This window comes from Myotis nattereri, assembly GCF_964212035.1.
Source record: "Myotis nattereri genome assembly, chromosome: X".
Taxonomy (NCBI): Eukaryota; Metazoa; Chordata; class Mammalia; order Chiroptera; family Vespertilionidae; genus Myotis; species Myotis nattereri.
Genome location: NC_138078.1, coordinates 55,022,067 through 55,038,469, shown reverse-complemented (window position 1 = coordinate 55,038,469; position 16,403 = coordinate 55,022,067). Strand labels below are relative to the sequence as shown.

Here is a 16,403-nt window from a genome sequence, read left to right as displayed (position 1 = left end):
CTTTAACACCCCCTGACTTCACTGGAGAGATCTTCCAGATAAAAAAAACAACAAGGAAACAGTGACTCTAAAGGACACACAAGATCAGATGAATTTAAATGACATTTATAGAAAATTTCACCCCAAAGCTGCAGAATGTATATTCTTCTCAAGTGCACATGGCTCATCCACAAGATAGTCCACATGTTAGGACACAGAACAAGTATATACAAGTTCAAGAAGATTGAAATCATATCAAGCATCTTCTCAGATCACAGTGGAATGAAATTAGAAATTAACTACAGTAAAAACACCCCAAAACATTCGAACACATGGAGGCTAAATAGCATGTCATTAAATGAATGGGTTATGAACAAGAGCAAGAAAAGAATAAAAAACTTCCTGGGAACAAGTGAAAATGAACACACAACTCAAAATCTCTGGAACACAGAGAATGCAGTCCTGAGAGGGAAGTTCATAGCACTACAGGCCTACATCAAAACACAAGACAAATCAACAATAAATGAAGGAAGGAAATAATAAAGATTAGAGCAGAAATAAATGACAAAGAGAAAAAAACACAATAAAAATTCAATGAAACCAAGAGCTGGTTCTTTGAAAGGATAAACAAGATTGATGAGCCAGACTCCTCAAGAAGCGAAGAGAGAGGACACGAATAAATAAAATCAGAAATGAAAGCTTTTATTGCCGAATTCATTTATAAGCCTAAGTGCCCATCAGTAGATGGGTGGATTAAAAAACTGTGGTACATCTACACAATGGAATACTATGCTGCAGTAAAACAAAAAAAAAAAGGGGGAGTTCTTACCATTTGCAACAGCATGGATGGAACTGGAGAGCATTATGCTAAGCCAGTCAGAGAGAGATAAATATCACATGATCTCACTCATTTATGGAATATAATGAACAACATAAACTGATGAACAAAAACAGATCCAGAGACAGAGAAGCATCAATCAGACCGTCAAACCTCAGAGGGAAGGTAGGGGAGGGTGGGGGTAAGGGGGATAGATCAACCAAAGGACTTATATGCAAGCATATAGGCCTAACCAATGGACACAGACAACAGGGGGGTGAAGGCATGAGTGGGGGGGATGGGGAGTAACGTGGGGATAAGGACACATATGTAATAACTTAATAAAAAATTAAAAAAGTAAAGAGTATACTTGCTCTAAATCAGAGTTGCCAACTTTATACTACATAAAATATTTGAAGGCAAACATAATCACTCAGTGATTGCACTAAGGCAAATGTTGATATTGTCATGGAAACCACTGAAGAGAATCCAAAGTATCTTGTAAATATCATCTCTGTTGTGCTTCACATGTGTTTGTTTGTCAAAAGCTCTTTAATGTGTTCAATAATTTTAATTAAGAAAAACAAATGTTTTAAATGTTATGTGTCTAAAAATATTTTGAACCAATATTCAGTAAAAAAATAAAATGCAAAATTGTCAGTAGAATGGTAGTAAATTCAAAAGTTCAAAATGTAAAAAAAAGAAGTGAAAGCTTTTTTAGAAGTAACCACTGACGCCACAGAAATATAAAAGGATTCTAAAAAAATACTATGAACACTGATATGCCAAGAAGCTGGACATTGTAGATGAAATGGACAAATTCCTAGAAAAATACAATCCCCCAAAACTGAATCAGGAAGAATCAGAAAACCTGAATAGGCTAGTAACAGCTGAGGAAATAGAAGCATTAATCAAAAAACTCCCAGCAAAAGAAAAGCCCAAGTATGGATGGCTTCACAGGGGAGTTTTACCATAAATTCAAAGAACTAACACCTATACACCTCTAACTATTCCAAAAAATTCAAGAGGAAGGAATACTCCTAAGCTCTTTTTATGAGGCCAGCATTATCCTAATTCCAAAACCAGATAAAGACACTACAAAGAAAGAGAATTACAGGCCAGTATCAATGATGAACTCCCAGTTACCACTGCAATGAAAAAATGAAATACTTAGGAATAAACTTAACTAAGGAGGTAAAAGACCTGTCTTCTGAAAACTGCAAGAAGTTGAAAAAAGAGACAGAAGGAAATATAAACAAGTGGAAGAATATACCGTGTTCATGGATTTTTACAATCAACATCATTAAAATGTCCATACTGCGTAAAGCAATCTACTTATTCAGTGCAATCCCTATTAAAATACCCAGGGCATATTCACCGACTTAGTAGTCCAAAAATTTATATGGAATCAAAAAGGACCTGAAATAGCTCCAGCAATCTTCAGAAAGAAGAACAAAGTTGGAGGAATCATAATACCAGTTTTCAAGTTATATTGTAAAGTCACCGTAAACAAAACAGCCTGATACTGGCATAAGAACAGGCATCTAGATCAATGGAATAGAACAAAGAACCCAGAAATCGACCCAAGCCATTAGGCTAAATATTTGACAAAGGTGGCAAGACAGTCTCTTCAATAGATGGTGTTGGGAAAATTGGACAGATACATGCAAAAAGATGAAACTAGACAACTAACTGGCACCATACACAAAAATAAACTAAAAATGGATAAAGGCCTTAAATGTAAGATGGGAAACCATAAAAATTTTCGAAGCATCCATAGGCAGCAAAATATCAGACATATGTTGTAGCAATATCTTTACCAATACAGCTCCTAGGGCAATGGAAACTAAGGAGAAAATAAACAAATGGGACTACATCAAAATAAAAAGCTTCTGCACAGCAAAAGAAACCATCAACAAAACGAAAAGGGAGGGCACTGTATGGGAGAACATATTTGCCAATGTTACATTTGATAAGGGTTTAATCTCCAAAATTTATAGGGAACTCGTATAACTTTTAAAAAGAAAGATAAACAATCCAATAAAAAAAAATGGGCAAAGGACCTAAATAGACACTTTTTGAAAGTGGACACACTGAAAGCCAAGAGACATATGAAAACATGCACAAAGTCACTAATTATTTGAGAGATGCAAATCAAAATGACAATGAGGTACCATCTCCCACTTGTCAGAATGGCTATCATCAACAAATTGACAAAGACACATACTGTTGAGGATGTGGAGAAAAAGGAACCCTGTGCACTGCTGGTGGGAATGCAGACTGGTGCAGCCACTGTGGAAAACAGTATGGAGTTTCCTCAAAAAATTAAAAATGGAACTCCCATTTGACCCAGTCATCCCACTTCTAGGAAAATATCCCAAGAAACTAGAAACACCAATCAGAAAGGATATATGCATCCCTATGTTCACAACAGCACAATTTACAATAGCTAAGACTTGGAAACAGCCTAAGTGCCCATCAGCAGATGAGTGGATTAAAAAACTATGGTACATCTACACAGTGGTATATTATGCTGCTGTGAAAAAAAGAAAGAACTCTTACCATTTGCAACGGCATGGATGGACCTGGAGAGCATTATGCTAAGCAAAATAAGCCAATTGGAGAAAGATAAATATCACATGATCTCAAGCATTTGTTGAATATAGTGAACAACATAAACTGATGAACTAAAATAGATACAGGGACATAGAAGCATCAAACAGATGGAGCCTCTGAGGGAAGGCAGGGCAGGGTAGAAGTGGGGGGAGTAAGAGATCAACCAAAGGACTTGTATGCATGCATATAAGCATAACCAAAGGACAAAGACAGCAGGGGGGTGGGGACACGTGCTGGGAGTGTGTGTGTGGGAGAGTTTTGAGGTCAATGGTGGAAAAGGGAGACATATTTTATACTTTAAACAATAAAGAATTTAAATAAAAAATATTTGACTAAGGAGGCAAGAGCATACAATGGAGCAAGACAGTCTTTTCAATAAATGGTGTTGGAAAATTGGACAGATACATGCAAAAGAATGAAACTAGACCACCAACTTACACCGTACACAAGAATAAACTCAAAATGGATAAAAGACTTAAATTTAAGATGTGAAACCATAACAATCTTAGAAGAAACCATAGGCAGCATAATCTCAGACATCTCTTGTAGCAATATGTTTATGGATACATCTCCTAGGACAAAGGAAACTTAGGAGAAAATAAATGGGACTACATCAAAATAAAAAGCTTCTGCACAGCAAAACAAAAAGGGAGGCCGCTGTATGGGAGAACATATTTGGCAATGATACATCTGATAAAGGTTTCATATCCAAACCATATAAGGAACCCATACAACTTAACAGAAGGGAGATAAACAATCCAATTAAAAAATTGGCAATAGACCCAAAGGTTCTCTTACCCTTTGAGACAGCATGGGGGAACCTGGAGAGTGTCATGCTAAGTGAAATAAGTCAGTCAGAGAAAGACAAGTATCACATGATCTCACTCATATGTCTAATCTAACAAAATAAACGGATGAATGGAGTAGATCCAGAGACATGGAAGTATGGAACAGAGTTGGAAATCTTGGAGGGAAGGTGGGGGAGGGTGGGTGGATAGCAGGTAATCAACCAAAACCTTGTATGCATATATTCATAACCCATGGACGCAGACAATACGGTGGTGAGGGCATGGGGCAGGGGGCGGGGGGCAGTGGTGGGCTGAAGGGGGTCAATGTGCTGGAAAAAAAGGGACACATAATACTTTCAACAATAAAGGTTTATTAAAAAACAACAGCTTTGGCTCTGCAAAATAATCCAGCAACCAAAGAAAAGGCAACCGAGGAAATGAGAGAAGTTATTTGCAAACAACAGCCCCAACAAGGGGTTAATATTGAGCTATATAAAGAACTCATACAACTCAACACTAAACAAACAATCCAATTAAAAAATGGACAGCCACTTGGCCTGGAGGTCAAATCCCCTCTAGTATTACCTACAACAATCAAGGCTTAACTACAACAAGACTGCGCACAAAGACCACTAGGGGGTGCACCAAGAAAACATAAAAAACTGCGGAGACAAAGAAAAAGGATGCAAATGTCAGAAATGGAAGATATAGAGCTCAAAACCACACTTTTAAGGTCTTTCAATAATTTTCTAGAAACTGCCGATAAATGTAGTGAGATCCTCAAGAAATCTAATGAGACCCTCGATGTTGTGATAAAGAACCAACTAGAAATTAAGCATACACGGACTGAAATAATGAATATTATACAGACTCCCAACAGCAGACCAGAGGAGCGCAAGAATCAAGTCAAAGATTTGAAGTGTGAAGAAGCAAAAAACACCCAACCAGAAAAGCAAAATGAAAAAAAATGCAAAAATACGAAGATAGTGTAAGGAGACTCTGGGAGAGCTTCAAGTGTACCAACATCAGAATTATAGGGGTGCCAGAAGATGAGAGAGAGCAAGACATTGAAAACCTATTTGAAGAAATAATGACAGAAAACTTCCCCCACCTGGTGAAAGAAATAGACTTACAGGTTCAAGAAGCGCAGAGAACCCCAAACAGGAGGAATCCAAAGAGGACCACACCAAGACACATCATAATTAAAATGTCAAGAGCAAAAGACAAAGAGAGAATCTTAAAAGCAGCAAGAGAAAGAAACTCAGTTACCTACAAGGGAATACCCATACAACTGTCAGCTGATTTCTCAACAGAAACTTTGCAGGCCAGAAGAGAGTGGCAAGAAATATTCAAAGTGATGGATACCAAGAACCTGCAAACAAGATTACTTTATCCAGCAAAGCTATCATTCAGAATTGAAGGTCAGATAAAGAGCTTCACAGATAAGGAAAAGCTAAAGGAGTTCATCACCACCAAACCAGGATTATATGAAATGCTGAAAGGTATCCTTTAAGAAGTGGAAGCAGAAGAAAAAGGTAAAGATACAAATTATGAACAACAAATATGCATCTATAAACAAGTGAATCTAAGAATCAAGTGAATAAATAATCTGATGAACAGAAAAAATAAAATGGGCAGAGTACCTGCATAGACACTTCTCCCAAGAAGACTTACAAATAGTCCTGCTGGTGTGGCTCCATTGGTTGGAGCATTGTCCCATACACCAAAAGGTCATGGGTTCAATTCTCAGTCAGGGCACTTACTTAGGTTGAGGGTTTGATCCCCAGTTGGGGTGTACTATGGGAGGCAACTAATTGATGCTTCTCTCCCACATCGACATTTTCCTCTCCCTCTCTAAAATCAATTAAAAAATATCCTTGGGTGAGGAACAAAAAACAAAACAAAACAAAACACACACACAAACAAAATAAAACAAAAAAGACATACAAATGGCCAACAGATATATGTAAAGATTCTCAACTTCACTAGCTAATAGGGAAATGCAAACGAAAACTACAATGAGATACCACCTCACACCTGTTAGAATGGCTATTATCAACAAGACAAGTAATAGCAAGTTTTGGAGAGGTTGTGGAGAAAAAGGAACCCTCACTCACTGCTGGTGGGCACGTAAACTGGTACAGGCACTGTGAAAAACAGTATGGAGGTATCTCAAAAATTAAGCATAAAAGGGGGACATGTGTAATACTTTCAACAATAAAGAATTTAAAAATAAAAATAAATTTAAAAAATAGAGTTATCATATGACCCAGCAACCCCTCTTCTGGGTATCTGCCAGAAAAATTTGAAAACATTTATGTGCAAAGATATATGCACCCTTATGTTCACTGCAGCACTATTCACGGTAGCTAAGATTTGGAGACACCCAAAGTGTCCTTTGATAGAGGGTTGGATAAAGAAGATGTGGTACATAAATACTATGGAATACTATTCAGCCATAAGAAAAGATTTGGAATACTGCTATTTGAGGCAACATAACATAGATGAACGTTGAGAATATCATGCTAAGTGAAATAAATAAGATAGAAAAAGTTAAGAACCATATGATTTCACGTATAAGTAGGATATAAAACTGATAGTAAAAAATGAACAAACAAGAAAAAGAAAGTTCTAGACACAGAGAGCAGTATAATGGTAACCAGAAGGAAGAGGTGTTGGGGGGATAGTAAAGGGTAAAAAAAGTCAAGTATATGGTGACAGAAGAATTGATTTTGAGTGGTGAACACACAATGCAGTATACAGATGATGTATTATAGAAATGTAAACTTAAATCCTATATAATCTTAGTAACCGATGTCATCCCAACAAATTTTATAAAAAGAAGAATATGCTCATGTAGACATTATTCATAATAGAAAAACATTGAAAACAAACTAAATACCAAACAGTGGGAAATGACTAAATTTTGTCATAAACATTGTACTACTATATAAAATTTCAAAGATTACATATCAATATGGGAAAATATGCAAATACACACAGCATACAATATAATTAAAAACTTAAAAAAAAGGCACTATACACATACATCAAATGTTATGCAACTTAAAATTAAAATGATAAAGATGGTGAGATTATGAGATTTTTATTTTTTCATCATACTTCTATTTCTTCATAGTTTTTTAAAATATATTTTTATTGATTTCAGAGAGGAAGGGAGAGGGAGAGATAGAAACATCAATGATGAGAGAGAATCATTGATCGGCTCCTCCTGCACGCCCCCTACTGGAAATGGAGCCTGGAATTCAGGCATGTGCCCTGACCAGGAATCCTGACCTCCTGGTTCATAGGTCAATGCCCAACCACATAAGCCACACCAGCCTAGAAATCTTCACCAGGTGGAGATTTTTTTTTCTCATCTTCACTTGAGGATATTTTTCCATTGATTTTTAGAGAGTGGGAAAGACAGAGAGAAATATCAATGTGGGAGAAGCACATCAATTGATTGCCTCCTGCATGAGTCCCAACTAAGGCCTGGACAAGGGAAGAGCCGACAACCGAAGTATGTGCCCTTGACCAGAATTGAACCCAAGGCCCTTCAGTCTGCAGGCTGATGCTCTAGCCACTGAGCAAAACAGGCCAGGGCAGTAGGTAGAGATTTTGATTCCACTATTCTATTTGGAAGCTTGGCCAGTTTCATCAACATCATCCATTCATCATCATATACAGACCTTCAAAAGAATAACAATTTGAAATACACGTATGTTATAGAATCATCTCATGGAAACTCACAATGTCAGAATCAAATGTGGCTTTAATGATAATCTAGATCAGGGGCTGTGATATCAATTGCCCACAATCACTAGATACCATCAATGAATAAAACAGGTCATTTATAAGAAAACACTTCCCTTCCCCACACACACAAAATCCTGTCTCCATTCTCCAAACCCACCAAACTTTTAAAAAGAATATATGCAGGTGTTATGGTCTGTACTTTTTCTCAATTTTGAAAGAGAAATATTTTGCTTTTGAAAAAAAACTATACAAGAAAAACAATACAACCTGAGTTTCGGGAAGACAAGAGGGAATAGTAACAACCATGGAAAAACAGAAAATAAATGCTTCATATAAAAGGGACAGGCTGCTACTCAGCTCTAGTTGACTATTCACATATGAAGTCTCTTACTTTTAAGTTCATGCAACTAATTTAAAATATGAGAAAAATGTGTCAAAAAGACATGTCTAAGGATTTGCTATAGCTTAGCTTGCAATCTTGATCTAACCCAACGTCCTACCTTGGGTATAATGGATAAAAATCACTCACTGAGTGTCCTGATATTTCCTAGAGGTCACTCAGTTGACAGAACAGGAATTACAACTCAGATTTATGGTTAACTACAATGGGAGAATTCTGGTTTTTCTCAGAGAATTTTATACATTTAGGTAAGTGAAGTATCTCATTAAGTGTTAGATATTATTTAATGGCAGATTTAAAGGCATGTGGCTTTGGCCCTCAATAGTATAAAATACCATAAAAAGCATTTTCCATACAACACATGCTACTCCACATCCAAGAAGTTATCAATGAAAAGTATAATTTTTTTTTGCTCCACCCATATAGTATAGTTTAAAAAAAAAAGAATTTTGAAACAAAACATTATGAAACTTCTCTGTAGGTTAGTGTATCATCTCTGCTTTAATATTTTGAATTTAAAGTCTTTTTGACATATTCAGTACAATTACCAAAGATAGTGGGGAATATTAAATAGGTTTTTTTGTTAGTTACATTTTGCTGTTTTGTTGAACTTGCAAGTTTCTCATAAGTTTAAGTAATCTAGTATTATTACTTGTTAATCAGCTTGAGTAGGATGGTGGTCAGAGGGGAGCCCAAGTCCAGGCTGGGATTCATCCCGGCCCCGCTGTGCCTGCATGTGCCTGCCGCCTGCCATGGCCACTGCTGGGTAGTGCTGCTGGGGAGGCAGGAGAGGCTCATTCCACTCCAGCTGCATTCCAGCTGTGAGCCTGGCGTCTGGCACCGGATCCGTCACTGAGCAGTGCTCCCGCTGTGGGAATGCACTGACCACCAGGGGGCAGCTCCTGCATTGAGCGTCTGCCCCCTAGTGGTCAATGCACGCCATAGCTACTGGTCAAACGGTTGACCGGTCACTTAGGGTTTTATATATATAGATTCCTACTTAGCCAAATGCCAAGAATTAGGCACAACAAAGGCTCCCCAAAACAATATGTAGCATGAATTACTTACAGGGTCAGACATAACACTAGCAAATGTGTAAAAGGGCAATATGCAAAATAAATTTTTTAAAAGGAAGAATTATAATGGTGAAAACAGGGAAGAGAAGGAAGAAAGGAAGATTCAGCAAAGAACACACAATTCAATTCATTAACATAGATTTGCACTTTATTGTAATTTTGCATCCTGAGATAATAAAATTTTATATCTGACAAGTGAACGATGACAGAAGCAGCAGCGAAAGTTTCTGAGAGGCAGGTATTCTTAATTTTGGCACAGCCATAAATAGGTTAAGTTCTTGCGGGGGCTACTCCAGAACTCAAAGGAGAAAAATGAATTCATTCCACAGGCTATGTAACAATATAAGATGCATGGAAGTTCTTGGCTTGAATGGACATAGCCACTTCTATTCTTTTCTAAAAAAGTTGTCCCAATAGGAATCCTCTGCCAAAAAATAGAAATCCTAGATTTTTCAAACAGATGTTTTGATCAATGCCTGCTTTGGCTACCAATATTTCTTGTTTTTGCAGGTGAGACTCATTTATATGTGGTTAGTCCAAGGATGGCAAACTAGCTCACAGATTATATAATTTCAAACATTTATACCTTGTTTCAAAGTCCATTAAAACAATTTTATACTATTTGCTTACTAGAAAAATAGAAAATTAATCCAAGATAAATGCAAAGAAAATATGCAGGAATAAAAGGAACTTTGAGAAAGTATTGCCTTGACTCATCACATTGAATTTATGAGCAGAACTACTTTGAATCTCAGAAGATGATTTTTACTCTGATGCTAGAACATGACATTATAACACTTTCCACATTTGCAATTCTATGTGTGTGTATGTATACTTCACATACACATCTAAATAAATTAGCTCAGTTATATAATTCTGAAACAAACAAACAAAACTGAAGGCAAGTTCTAACCCGAAGTTATATAGTCCAATCTTGCCAAAAACACAAACACACATAATCTAGCATTTCATTATTTAGGGATGGGGTAAGCAGTCTGTGGAAAGGGTCAAATAATCTTAGTTACTTTATCAAAGTGGATCCCAACATTTCACCATAAGAATCCCTTTATTATTCCTTCCCATGTTTTCAAGTATTTTGTTTACTAAATTGTATGTAATAGGCTTTCTGATTTTTTTATTATTCTGCTGCCATCCACAGCTTTTGATCAGTGTGTCTTAACTACTGTTACATAGAATTAAAAAAATATAAGCAAAATGCATGGAAATTCAATTTCTTAGTTGACTTGTGCAGAAAAAATATTATGAACAAATATATGATCTCTAGTATACTTTTCGAAATATTGAAAAGGGTTGAAAGATGCCTTTACTGCTATCTTCATCTGCCCCAAGTTGGGAACTACTGGTTTATATCTACCCACTTTTCCTCCCTAAATCAAGTATTAGCGTAACGTAACGTAACGTAACGTAACGTAACGTAACGTAACACAACTACCCATGTTAACACATAGGGGACTGGTAACAACATTTGCCACTGAAAATCAGATTAACTGTAACACTCATTCTGCAGGGTTTAACTGAGAAAGAAAACATAACAGATTTAAAGCAATTTATTTAAAAATACAAAACTATGATGTCCAGTATATCTTCCAGTCAACTTCAAAAATCACATTAATATATGAAAAAATCTTCAATTCCCCTGTGAGGTAGGACAAGAATATTGTCCCCACTTACACAATGAGGACACACGGTACAGAGGAATTAAGCAGCAGAGCTAAGAACTGAACCAACCAGAAGTGACTTGGGTTTGAATTTCATACCACTTTCCTTTCTATTTAATATTATCAATTTGTTCCAACTGATCTTTTTGAAGATGTGGAGCTTAATAAGTCACTGAAACAGATAACGGATAGAATATGAAACTTTTTACATTAATGTTAAAGTAGGTCCTCCCATATCTCCATTGTTGTTACAGCTATAATTTTTGTCTGGATACCAACTATGTAGTTAGACTCCACATAGGCAAACACTACAGACCTGTCCTCAGTTCCTAGAGAAATTACATTAATTCTTTTTTTTTTAAAATATATTTTATTGAGTTTTTACAGAGAGGAAAGGAGAGAGATAGTTAGAAACATCGATGAGAGAGAAACATCGACCAGCTGCCTCCTGCACACTCCCCACTGGGGATGTGCCCGCAACCAAGGTACATGCCCTTGACCGGAATCGAACCTGGGACCTTTCAGTCCGCAGGCCGACGCTCTATCCACTGAGCCAAACCGGTTTCGGCTACATTAATTCTTATTACCATATAGGGCTGAGGTCTAGCAAGCATAACGTTCTTTAAGTCTGTGTGATATGAATACATACCAGCTAGGAGCCAGTTGGTGAATCAAACTTACTGCGTGCAAGGCACTCTGGGAATACTCACAAAGTGTAGTAGATTTAAGAAAAATCATTCTGAGATTCTGTACGGTAAAAATTTCTTAAGGATTCCTAAAATCAAAGAACATGATTAGGTGATTTCTAATTTTCTGTCTAGCTCTAGGCTCAACCCCATGATTTTACAGATAAAGAGATTGACGTGTAATTTAAGTGACTTTTAAGGAGCCCATAAGATTAGATAATTTCCTCGTATAGTACGAATCTGAAGTCCACAGAAAAGAAAACATATTCTCAGGTTGCCATCATCAACCTTATTTTTAGACCACATATTACATAAAAAGGTAATGTTAATAAACCAATTTCTTTTCTGTGGAAAATTTTCCTATAGTTCACCATTTAAAGGAACCCAAACAGTTTGACAATTGTTGCAAAATGGATTTTTAAAGTAGAATTTTATAGGCATAGGAGGATCTAATTTCAATAAATTTGAGCATCTTATAATCAAATTAGCAAAAAATATTTCCACTATGTGAAACTGCTCCCATTAAACAGATATAATTTCTATATTTTTCTAGATAAAAATAAATTCTAATGAAATATTATTCAAGCAGTGAGGTTCCTTTTAAAAATATTTTATTTATTGATTGATTTTTAGAGGGAGGGGGTAAGAAAGAGAGAAATATTGATCCCTTGTTCCACCCATCTATGCATTCATTGGTTGATTCTTGTTTGTGCCTTGATCAGGGATTGAACCCACAACCTTAGGTAGTAGTGAGTTATTGAGGTTTGATTTTGTAAGTGATTTGTAAGCAAAATTAAAATATTAATTTTTAAAGCTCTCATACATTTGAAAAAAACCTTATTTTTTCAAAGACTTACAAATGTTGTGAAACTTCACTCCAATTATTACAAAACAAGAATAAATTTCATTAAAAATGGTAGAGTACTAAGTATTAATACAGTTCAATTGATCAGACAGTATTTATAGGTCATAATAATATGAATAGTATGTCTATTCAATACTTAAGTGGGTTTTGGTGGGGCTTCAATCCAAGACCATTGTTGTTCCAGAACCATGTTAAATTACACTTGCACTAGCATTAGAATTAAAGTAGTTTTGTGACAGTCTTGTTCTGTAATATTTTGTCACTAATGGATCACATGATTAGGGGAAAAGAAAAAAACAGGCTTTAAACAGATTTAAACAAGTAGAAGAAATATAATGTGTTAGTGAAATATACTTAATTGAAAAGATAGTTTTAAATCTAATTTCTACCAATTCATCTATTCTTCCTCCTTTCACATAAGATGCTAATTTTTTTCAAAAAAGACAAGGCACTTTCCCATCCACTTCTAACAGTTGACTACAATGGTCTCTTTCTTGAATTAACATGAGGGTTAAAAGGGAACAAAGAATAGTTGAAAAAGGTTTAAAGTTTATTTCATTTTATCTACAATTCGAGTGCTTAAAGGTGTAATGGGGATGGAGCTGCATAAAGGTAAGTTAGAGAGGAACCAGTTTTAACTTGTAACCTTAAAGATTTGTGAGATTTATATACTTTGGCAAATACATGTTATTTTCTCTGGAAATGACCACAGCAAGTTTAATAAAGGATTATTATGTAGCAAAAAAATTAAAAATTACTTTCTTCAATTAAAAAACAACTTTTACAAAAATATTTTACTAACTTGATGAAAATATCTGAGTACATTCTATCTTGAGGATAAAGAAAAAAAGACCAGGGGGAGGAATTAATGACCACTAGTGTGCTCTGTCATTTCAGCATTCACTGTTGCCAATTTCATTGAAAATAATCCCTCCCCCAAAGCATTCTAAAACCCCAAATGAAAATTAGCCCCAGCCAAATGCAAATAGCTTGAAAAAGCAGTCATATAAGAAAGTAAAAAAGAATACTGGTTATTTTCTGAATAGTTTCAAGAAAATAAAATGAGTCAACCAGCATAATGATCAATAAAGTAACACATTTAAAAGCAATTAGAGTAGGTTTTAAAATTAAGTTTATACAAATGGTTTTTATAACAAATACTATTGTAACTTGAATTATACTCTGTGGCCTTCAGATGCACTCTATTTCTGTCTCAATATTTATATCATGGAAACGATTCACTACTTTCTGCTGTTCTTTGAGTAAAACCAAGTGTGATTTATACATGGTAGAAAAAGTTACAATGACCATCACATGGCTAAATGCTAAATTTATATAAGAAATGAGATTTTATGGATTGACATTTACAAGTAATTATTCTATCAGTGATAATTAGGAATTTTGTATTATTTTTCAAATCAATTTTGGTATTAAACTGTCACAGTTTGAAGAATAAATCTGATGATATTAACCGGAACATAAACCACAGATAAAATGTTTCCCTGACCTTACCTATAAAAAAAGACATTTGGTATGCATTTTCAGAGGTTTCCACCTTGTCTATAAAAATACACCTTCAGTTGTGCAGCATAGAAACATGATATTTGCAGACACACACAACATATGAAAAGTTAGATTCTGGGTGGCTGGGTGGCATGGTAATGGGGCTCTACTGAGGGAGGTGAAAAAGTGTTTGGGCAAAAATTATAGTCACATATCAAATAAGGTTTCTTTTTCCCCCTCTTCTATTACTGGTATAAGACTGTGGATGTCAAAGTAGGCATAAATTTTACAAGTGGCTTTAAAATGTTTGACCTTGTATGAAGATATGATTGTTCTCTTCACTGGGATAAATGCTTGCCTAAAAAACTTTACTAAAAGCAATAAAAGGTAATAAATAAAATATTATTCAGTCCCAGATATTTTTATTTTTAGCACTAAGAATTACAAATAATATATGTAATTCTTATATATGTATATAATATATGTAATATATATATTACATGTATAATATATGTAATATATAATAATATATATATAATTTTTTTTTTCAAATTCTAGAAGAATTAAAGTGTGGTGTTCTCACTTATCTTAATTGTGAGGCGAAATATGCACATACCACTGAAAAGGCTATATATGGGGTGAATTTATAAAGTAAAATATTTTGGTCTAAATACTTGTCTTTCCTTATTTATAATATCCAAATGTTGAAAAAAGATACTCAAAATTAAGATTAAGAATATTTTATCAGTTATGATTCAGCCACTACATATACTTTAGGTACAGCTTTTCAATTAGCTCTCTCTTTCCCAAAATAGAATATCAGAACTCCAAAAAGGGGTTAGCAGTGGCATTCATGGGGATCTACCCACCATCTAAACCATTTGAAATCTTGAAATACTCCTTTATAAGTCATAATGGTGTGTATTTTCAAACAAGGGAAATGAAACATTAAGGTAAATAAATGAGAATACTGAGGCTGTGAAATGTGTCAGATGTCAAATGAATTCTTTTGGGGATGGAAATGGAGGACAAAACTGGAACTACTAAATTAAATGGAAAAAATCAGGTTCTTGGTTTTAGGTGCAAGGCAGAATATCTCAAATTATTTTAATTTTAATCAACTCATTACAAAGGGCAACCCTGTTCTACAGCTGAAATTTTTAACATACTTATTGTGGCTTTGCCATACAATAGCATGTTAACAGTATGTACATTCCAAAGGATGCTTACAAACTTCAATCATATTAAAATCTATGCAGAATTGTTGGCAATACAGTAAGAGCAATATTAAATTCTGTAAACCATGGCATACCACATTGTACATTATGCAAAGAGACAATATTTACAAGTCTTTAGAAGTTTAAATATTTTATCCACTAACATAAATGATAATTTAGCTAAGTGCAGGACAAAACCAGTGCTATTAATTGCATGTCCTTTACAAGCAGGAAAGAGTAAAACCATTGCTAAAAGCTACCAATAGCTTATTTATGTATGTTTAATATGGGATTACAGAGCATTAAAGTAGCCTAGAAAAATGATGCCTATTTAGAAACAGCAAGTAGGAAAATTATAAGGCAGCATGCTTAGAACAGTTTTTGGTTTTTTTTTTAAAACGCCAGCACTAATGTTTTACCTTTAATGGCAACTACATATACACATGTATGTGTGTATTTATTTAAAAATGGAGAGTGCAAAACACAAGCCTCATTTAACAACAACAACAAAAAAGATGTGCAAATTTTCTTCTTAAACCAACACAAAAGAGTGAGGAAAATATTCTACCATTATAAAGAATAAATTGAACACAGAAGGAGACCATCTTCATTCCAAAATCATCTACAAGGCACTAAGGGTAGGAAATGACAGGTAACACAGAAGTGACTGAATAAAATTCCTCAGTCAGGTCGGAATATGGGATATTTTGGTAAGAATTCTATTAGTATTACCTGTAAAATAAAAACAAACAAGAATATTTGACATAATAATTTTCACTGACTATATCTTACATATATCCCAGAAACGTTATACTCATTTTTCACAGGACTATATTTTATAAGTGAAATATATAAAACAGTTATAAAAAGAATTTACCACATATTTTTGTTAGATTGAAAATTAAATCAAATTGGCAAATATAATTACTTACTGTAGCTAACAGTTTTTATTACCTGATTTAAAATAACTATTTGTTTAGGTGAAGAAAAGTAACCCCTATTACATTATTATGTCCTT

At 34.8% G+C, this 16,403-nt stretch overlaps 1 protein-coding gene across 3 annotated transcripts in view; it reads right to left on the bottom strand.

The window, feature by feature from the left end:
* Nucleotides 1-16,403, bottom strand: part of CHIC1 (cysteine rich hydrophobic domain 1) — a gene marked incomplete at its 5' end in the record, with an annotated part of 179,617 nt that overhangs the window by 39,762 nt on the left and 123,452 nt on the right. The window contains one exon of one of the 3 annotated variants that reach the window (XM_081080883.1): nt 14,717-16,117. The exons of the other annotated variants lie outside the window; for them this stretch is intronic. Within the exon in view, the coding sequence (XP_080937009.1) occupies nt 16,067-16,117 (51 nt within the window). The 3' untranslated portion in view covers nt 14,717-16,066. Of the gene's footprint in view, nt 1-14,716; nt 16,118-16,403 lie in introns of those variants that run through there. 3 annotated transcript variants of the gene reach the window in all.